General features: G+C 40.8%; 1 protein-coding gene across 5 annotated transcripts in view; it reads left to right on the forward strand.

Moving 5' to 3' along the window:
- The window catches only part of PRPSAP2 (phosphoribosyl pyrophosphate synthetase associated protein 2), a 43,699-nt gene extending 36,627 nt beyond the window's left edge, over window positions 1–7,072 (forward strand). For 4 of the 5 annotated variants that reach the window (XR_014298260.1, XR_014298261.1, XR_014298262.1 and 1 more), the window contains 2 exons: window positions 1,750–2,687; window positions 3,224–7,072. Coding sequence is in view for 1 of the 5 variants with exons in the window: in XM_082678014.1 (XP_082534140.1) it covers window positions 1,750–1,908 (159 nt within the window). In the remaining 4 variants the exon portion in view is untranslated. Of the gene's footprint in view, window positions 1–1,749; window positions 2,711–3,223 lie in introns of those variants that run through there. The other variant, XM_082678014.1, reaches the window with a different exon arrangement.
- The last annotated feature ends 1,731 nt before the right edge of the window (window positions 7,073–8,803 follow it).

Consider the following 8,803-nt stretch of genomic DNA (forward strand, 5'->3'; position numbering starts at 1 on the left):
GTTTTTTTAAGAAGGCTGAGTATTTTTTTTCCATTTGTAGCTGTTGAAAAATGCATGTTTCCCCTTTTTTGATTTTCATCAAATCTTTTTAAAATAACAGCTTTATTGACATACAGTAGTCCCCCCTTATCCACAGGGTATACCTTCCAAGACCCCCCAGTGGATGCCTGAAACCGTGCACGGATAGTACTAAACCCTATGTATAGTCTGTTTTTTCCTGTACATACATATCTATGATAAAGTTTAACTTATTAATTAAGCACAGTAAGAAATTAGCAGTAATAACTAATAATAAAATAGAACAATTATGGCAATATACCTTCTTGTGCAAATTTAATGCCTTTTTCATCTTAACTAAGCACTTTCACATACTGTGTCTGCAACTTTTATAATTTGATATGTGACAGCAAAACTAGCATGAATTTCTGTTTCCTTCTTCACAAGTTTACGGATGGACGATTCATTCATACCATAGATCTTAGCAATCTCAGCACCCAGTTTTCCTTCCTTAAGTCGAGAACTTTTGCCTTTTCGCTTAAAGGAAGCACTTCACAGCTTCTCTTTAGTATATCTGAATTGCCAGCCTCACTACTTTTGTAAAATTAAGTAAAATAAGGATCACTTGGACATAGGCAGTGTGGTCTGATACCCGAGATGGCTGCTGAGTGACTGACGGGCGGGATCTGCTGGACAAAGGGCCGATTCACATCCCAGACGGAGTGAGACGGCCCAAGAGTTCGTCACGCTACTAAGAACAGCGCACAATTTTAAACGTATAAATTATTTATTTCTGCAGTTTTCCATTTAGTGTTTTCAGAGTGAGGTTGACCGTGGGTAACTGAAACTGTGGAAAGTGAAACCTCAGATGGGGGCTGTGGGGGATGTCTGTAATTCACATGCCATATGATTCACCCATTTAAAGTGTATACTTCAGTAGTTTTTAGTATATTCACAGAATTGTGCAGCCGTTACGACAATCACTTTTAGAACATTTTCATCCCCCCACAAAGAAACTCCGTACCCATAATCAGTCACACCCCATTTCTTCTCAATCCACTCAGCTTTAGGCAACCACTAATCTGCTTTCTATCCCTGCAGTAGGTTTATCTAATCTGGCCATGTTATATAAATGGAATCATGTAATATGTGGCCTTTGATCTCTGGCTTCTTTCACTTAGCATAATGTTGTTTGAAAGTTCATCCATGTTGTAGCAGGTGTCAGTACTTCATCCTTTTTATTGCCATGTAGTATTTCACTGCATGCCTGTAATTTTTTTGCTCTCTGTTCATAGTTTGGGTTGTTTCCACTCTGACTGTTGTGAATAATGCTGTCATGAGCACTCATGTACATGTTTTCAAACAGAGATGTTTTCGTTTCTCTTGGGTGTCTACCTAGGAGGAGAATTGCTGGGTCACACAGTAACTCTATGTTTAACCTTTTGAGGAACCTCCAGACTGTTTTCCAATGCAGCCGAACCAGTTTGCATTCCCACCAGCAGTGAATGAGGGTTCCAGTTTCTCCATGTCCTTGCCAGCTCTTGCTGTTATCTGTCTTTTTGCCTGTAGCTGTCATAGTGGGTGTAAGGTTTTCAAACCTTAACCTAAGGTACAGGTAGCATTCACACTGACTGAAAACATTGCTGAAGGCACAGTAGACCCACTTCAGAGATGTGAGAATGTATCTGATTTTCAGGTCGAGCCAGGAGGCTACTTGGTTTTATGATCTCTTGTTTTGCTCTTGATTTGCAGGTGGTGGTTACCAATACAGTTCCACACGAAATCCAGAAGCTCCAGTGCCCCAAAATTAAAACTGTGGATATAAGCATGATCCTTTCAGAAGCCATCCGTCGGATTCACAATGGGGAGTCCATGTCCTGCCTTTTCAGAAACATAGGTTTAGATGACTGAACAGCTTTCCTTTCTTAAAACTCTCAAGGGCCAAACTGGAATAGTAAGAATAAGCCCGGTGAGGCGTGTGCCTGACTGATGATTTCACAGGGACCGTCTGTGTCTTGTTCCTTCCTTTTGTTAATTCCTATGAAGATAGACCAACTTTTTAATTCCCTTTGGGTGTTTGTGAGTTTATGGGGGCAATTTTTATAAAAGAAAAACTCTATTCTCCTCTTAAATAAAATAAGTTAAGACCTGGTTGTGTTCAGTTTACCTGTTGAAAAAATAACTTGGAAAAAAGATTTTAAGCTCACAAACAACCTTTTCCCAAAGTTGCTGGAGCCCAGGTGCTTTAAAAAGTTAATAAAATAAAATGATATACTGTATGATAATGCAGGTGAAAAGCCAAAAAGGTTATGCTGTTAAGTCCAGTAAATTACATTTTTAGAAATGCTGTTATAGACACGCATATGGAATATGTGACCGTTATTTATTTTCTGCAACAAAAGAAGGAATAAAAACTGTATCTGTGTGTGTGTGTGTGTGTGGTTTTTTAACTTTGTGTTTTGGCAATTGTTTTATAACTAAAATAAAATGAGAGCTGAATATACATGCTGTGGATGTTGGAATGTTCATCAGCTTGTTGAGATTTCTGCAGCTTTGGGGTGATACAGTAGTCTCTTCGGGATGTAATGTTCCCTGTTCTGTTTGTCCAGGACCCTGCACATTCTCAACGCATAGTCACTTGACTGCAGCAGGAGAGGAATTGGAGCACCAGCTGTGAGCCACTGGGGCAGGTCAGGAGTTGGCGTGAGCTGCCATCTGCATCTTGGCGTGGCTCCTTGGCGTGGCATCTTTGTTCTGCTCCTTGTTTAAACAAAATGCAGCACTGCATGCTCTGGAAAATGAGATGCTGGCGGGGAGGGGGTTACAGAGGGCAAGCGATGTGACCCTTGTCAGTGTCAAGCACCTAGTATTGTCTGTCAGAGTTCAGAACTCTACCTTAGAGTTTATCAGGCTGGGAGACACTGGGGTCCCATGAGTTATGCCACTAAGGTCATGTAATGGCAGTCCCCTCCAATTCATGCAGGAAAGAATTAAGATTACTTTTTCTTCCAAAAGACCTTAAACCTTTGCTTTCTGAGTGCATGCTCAGAAAAGACCTGAGAAAGCCTTTAAGCTTGCACGTGTGGCTGCCCTGAGGTTCTGTGTAAGCAAGAAGTGAGGGCCAAGGCAGGGTTGAAGGCATGCCCCAGGACACACAGCCCATCTACAGACTGGGAGAGTTGTTCTCTCTCTCTCTCTCTTTTTTTTTTTTTTTGTTTGGTTTCAGGGTTTTACGGAAGTGTGTGATGACTCACTAGCTGACTGTCCAGAGATTTCAGTTGCCACGAACAACAAAGAATACAGACTTTACAAAATCAGTTTTGAAAAGCCACTATGCAGACAAACCCTGTGGAGGGAGGAGAATCTGATTTCCAGACTTTCACATTATAATATTTAAAATACCAGTTTTCAACAACAAGAAAAAATTCCGAGGCATGTAGAGAAACAGGAAGGTTGGGCCCATACACGGCATCTTCCTTGAGGAAGCCCAGACTTCAGACCTACTAGACAGAGACTTTAAGTCAACTCTTTCAAACATGCTCAAGAGCTAAAGGAAATCATGGGGATTATGTCTCACCAAATGGAGAACATCAATAAGGAGAGAGAAATAATAAAAATGAACCAGACAGAGAGGATTTGAGGAAGATGGTGGAGTAGGAAGCACCAGGAATCTGTCTCTCCACCTAGACAGTTGCAGTGGCAAATACATCTGATGATTTTGGAATTCTGGAGTCTATTGAAGGTTTGCAATTTCCAGGGGAAGTGTTGCACAGTAGATTATAGCTAATTTTGGTCAAAACCAGCTCTTAGTACAGTTGGAGATACCCGGCCCCCACTCCCACCCCTGTGGCAGGCAGCTCTGCACATGCTTCTGGAGTAGTCTGCACCAGCTTGTGGGAGCCAGGATAGGCAAAAAGGCCCCGTACTCCAGATAGCAGGAATCTGTGCTCTGATAGCTGATATCGGCTTCTGATCACAGAAGTGCAAAGAGGCTGGTAGCCATTGTTACCTCACCTCCCCCACTGTTGCAAGCTCCTCCTCCTCCAGTTGAAGAAGGAACAGTGCCTAACTCATGCTGAGGCCAGCATTACCCTACTACAAAAAACAGAGACATTGTAAGAAAGATGAAGCAAAGTCCAGTATCTCAAGAACATAGGTGCGGAGATCCTCAACAAAATATTAGCAGAACAATTCCAACAGTGTATAAAAAGAATTATGCATAACCAAGTGGGTTTATCCCAGATATGCAAGGCTGTCTCAACATTTGAAAATCAACTCGTGTAATCCATCACATCAACAGACTAAAAAAAGAAAAATTACATGATTATATCAATTGATGCAGAAAAATCATCTGACAAAATCCAACATCCATTCATGATAAAAACTGAGTGACATAGTAGGAGTAGAGAGGGGCATCTCCTCATCTTGTTAAAGAATATCTTCAAACAAACTACAGTGAACATCATACTTAGTGGTGAGAAACGAGAAGCTTTCCCACTAAGATCAGAAATAAGGCAAGGATGTCTCCTCTCATCACTCTTTTTCAACATTGTACTGGACAGCCAAGCTAATGCAATAAGAGAAAGATTTAAAAGGTACACAATTGGGAAGGAAGAAATAAAACTGCTTTGTTCTCAGATAATATGATCATCAGTGTAGAAAATCTGAAAGAGTAACAATGCCTCCACCCCAACTCGGAACTAATAAGTGATTATAGTTAGATTGCAGGATACAAAGTCAATTGGTTTTCTATATACCAGCAATGAATAAGTGGAATTTGAAAATAAAGGTACAATGCCATATACTTTAGCACCACAAATATGACATACTTAGGTATAAATCTAACAAAATATGTATAAGATCTATATAAGGAAAACTGCAAAACTGATGAAAAATCAAAGAACTAAATGAGAGATAGTCCATGTTCATGGAGAGGAAGACTAATTGTCAAGATGTTCTTTCGAACTTGATCTAAAGATTGAGTACAATCCCAGGGACTTCCCTGGTGGTGCGGTGGTTAAGAATCCAACTGCCAGTACAGGGGATACAGGTTCGAGCCCTGGTCTAGGAAGATCCCACATGCCACAGAGCAACTAAGCCCATGCACCACACTTACTGAGCCTGTGCTCTAGAGCCCACGAGCTACAACTACTGAAGCCCATGCACCTAGAGCCCATGCTCTGCAACAGAGAGAAGCCACCGCAATGAGAAGCCCACGCACCACAACGAAGAGTAGCCCCCGCTCACCACAACTAGAGAAAGCCTGTATGCAGCAACAAAGACCCAGTGCAACCAAAAGTAAATAAATAAAAAGATTCAATGGAATCCGAATCAAAATCCCACCAAGTTATTTTGTGGATTTTGACAAACTGATCCTAAAGTTTACATGGAGAGAGAAAAGCCTCAGGATCACCAATACAGTATTGAAGGAGAAGAGCAAGGTTGGAGTATTCACACTACCCCACTTCAAGACAACTCCAAAACTAAAGCGTATAGACCGATTGAACAGAGCACCCAGAAATAGACCCACATATATATAGTCAACCAGTCTTTGACAAAGGAGCAAAGGCAACATAGTGGACCAAAAATCATCTTTTCAACAAGTCGTACTTGAATAGCTGGATATTTACATGGAAAAAAAAAATGAATGTAGACGTAAGTGTAAAAGTCAAAAACATAAAAACTCCTAGAAGAAAACCTAGATGACCTTGATATGGCAGTGACTTTTTAGATATGACACCAAAGGGATGGTCCATGAAAGGAATAATTGATAAACTGGAATTAACTAAAATTAAAAACTTTTGCTCTGTGAAATGCACTGTTAAGAGAGTAAAAGACATGCCACAGGCAGAAAAATCTTTGGAAAACACTTAACTGATAAAAGACTGGTAAAAAGAACAGTTAAATCTCAATAATAAGAAAACAATAGCCCGATTAAAAATTGGGCTGAAGACCTTACAGACACCACCAAAGAAAATATACAGATGGCAAATAAGCATATGAAAAGATGCTCTCTATTGTATGTCTTCAAGGAACTAAAAATTAAAACAATGAGATACACTACACACTTATTAGAATGACCAAAATCTGGAACACTGACAACACCAAATGCTGACAAGGCCGTGGAGCAACAGGAACTCCGTCATTGCTAGTGGGAATGCAAAATAACCACTTTGGCAGGAAACTAAACACACTTTCACCATGTTATCCAGCAATCATGCTCCTTGGTATTTACCCAAAGTAGTCCAAAACATGTCCACATAAAAACCTGCACATGGAATTTTATAGCAGTTTTATTCATAATTGCCAAAATTTGGACGCAATCAAAATGTCCTTCAGTAAGTGAGTGGATAAATAAACTGTGGTACTTCCAGACAGTGGAATATTATTCGAGCAGCAAAAAGAAATGAGTTATCCATGAAACGATGTGGCGGAAACTAAAATGAATCTTATTAGACAATCTGAAAAAAGCTATAATACTATACGACGCCAACTATATGACAGTCTTTATGGAGACTAAAAGATCAGTGGTTGCCAGGGGTTGGTGGGGGGATGGAGGGAGGACTAGAGAGAGCACAGAAGATTTTTGTGGCAGTGAAAAATACTCTATGATACTATAATGCTGGATATATGTCATTATACATATGTCTAAACCCACAGAATGTACAACACCAAGAGTAAACCCTGATGTAAACTGTGGACTTCGGGTGGTGGTGATGTGTCCATGTATGTTCACCAATTGTGACAAATGTACCACTCTGGTGGGGTTGCTGATAATGGAGAAATTGTGCATGTTGGGGGCTGGGGCCATGTGGGAAATCTCTGTACCTACTGCTCAGTATTGCTGTGAACTTAAAACTGCTCTAAAAAAATAAAGTCTTTAAAAAAAAAAAAAACCTAGGCTGGTTTGACAAAAAACTGGGTACCATAGCCTAGCCAAGCTGACTAGTAAAACTAACCATCGTATTAGGATATTGATTGTAATCCCCAGGGCAACCACTAAGAAAATAAGTAAAAAATACATAGTAAAAGAAAGAAGGGGACCAAAATGGTAGACTAGAAAATATCTATGCAACACCAAAAAGGGAGTAGTGGAGGAATTGAGGACTAAAAAAGATACGACATGTAGAAAACAAATAGCAAACTGGCAGAAGTGTTTCCTTATCAGTAATTACATTAATGACAATGAATAGAACTTTCCAATCAAAAGGCAGACATTGGCAGGATGGATTTTTAAAAAATGATCCAGGGGCTTCCCTGGTGGCGCAGTGGTTGGGAGTCCGCCTGCCAATGCAGGGGACACGGGTTCGTGCCCCGGTCCGGGAAGATCCCACACGCCGCGGAGCGGCTAGGCCCATGAGCCATGGCCGCTGAGCCTGCACGTCGGAGCCTGTGCTCTGCAATGGGAGAGGCCACAACAGTGAGAGGCCCGCGTACTGCAAAAAAAAAAAAAAAAAAAGATCCAACTGGGAGTTCTCTGGGGATCCAGTGGTTAGGACTCGGTGCTTTCACTGCTAGGGCCCAGGTTCGATCCCTGGTCAGGGGACTATGATCCCACAAGCCATGCAGTGTGGCCAAACAAACAAAACTTACACAATGTTAAAAAAAATTAAAAATTTAAAAAAATGATCCAACTATATGCTGTGTGCAAAAGAATTGTCTCCAGAGACACAAATAAGGTTGAAAGTGGAAAGATGGAAAGATATTTGATACAAAGAGTAACCAAAAGAGGGACTTCCCTGGTGGTCCAGTGGTAAAGAATACGCCTTCCAGTGCAAGGGATGCAGGTTCTGTCCCTGGTCAGGGAACTAAGATCCTGCATGCCACAGGGCAACTAAGTCTGCCTGCCACAACTACTGAGCCTGTGCACCTCAACTAGGGAACCTGCGTGCTCTGGAGCCCGTGCGCCACAACTAGAGAGAAGCCCGTGCGCTGCAAAGAAGAGCCTGTGTGCTGTAACGAAAGATCCCACGTGCCACAACTAGGACCCAACGCAGCCAAAAAAATAAGGAAAAATAAATATTTTAAAAAACAAGAGTAACCAAAAGAGAATTGGGGTGGCTATACAAATGTCAGAAAAAGTAGACTTTAACACAAAAATTCCTGCAAGAGACAGGGAAGGACATTATATGATTATAAAAGAGTTCATTAAGACGATATAAAAATTATAAATATATATGCACCTAACGACAGAGCCCCCAATAAATGTGAAGGAAAAACTGACAGAATTGAAGGGACAATAGGCAATTCAATAATAATAGTTGGAGACTTAAGCGCCCCCTGAAGATAATGGATAGAACTAGATAAATGAACAATAGGGAAACAGAGGATTTGAACAAGAGTATAAAACAATTCGACTTAATGGACATGTACAGAACAAAAGCAAAATACACCCAACAAGAGCAAAATACACATTGTTCTCAAGTGCACATAGAACATTCTCCAGGATAGACCACATGATAAACCACAAAATAAGTTCTCAATAAATTTAAAATGATTGAAATCATACGAAGTGTCTTCTCTGACCACAATGTAATGACATAGAAATCAGTAACAGAAAGAAATCAGGAAAATTCACAAATGCATGGAAATTAGAAAACAGTTTTTAAAAACCAGTGGGATAAAAGAAGAAATCAGAAGGTGAATTAGAAAATACTTTGAGGGACTTCCCTGGTGGTCCAGTGATTAAGACTCTGTGCTCCCAATGCAGGGGGCCCGAGTTCCATCCCTGGTCAGGGAACTAGATCCTGCATGCCACAACTAAGAGCCCGCATGCTGCAGCTGAGACCCGGTGCAGCCAAATAAA

Source organism: Grampus griseus, assembly GCF_964374135.1.
Source record: "Grampus griseus genome assembly, chromosome: 20".
Lineage (NCBI taxonomy): Eukaryota > Metazoa > Chordata > Mammalia > Artiodactyla > Delphinidae > Grampus > Grampus griseus.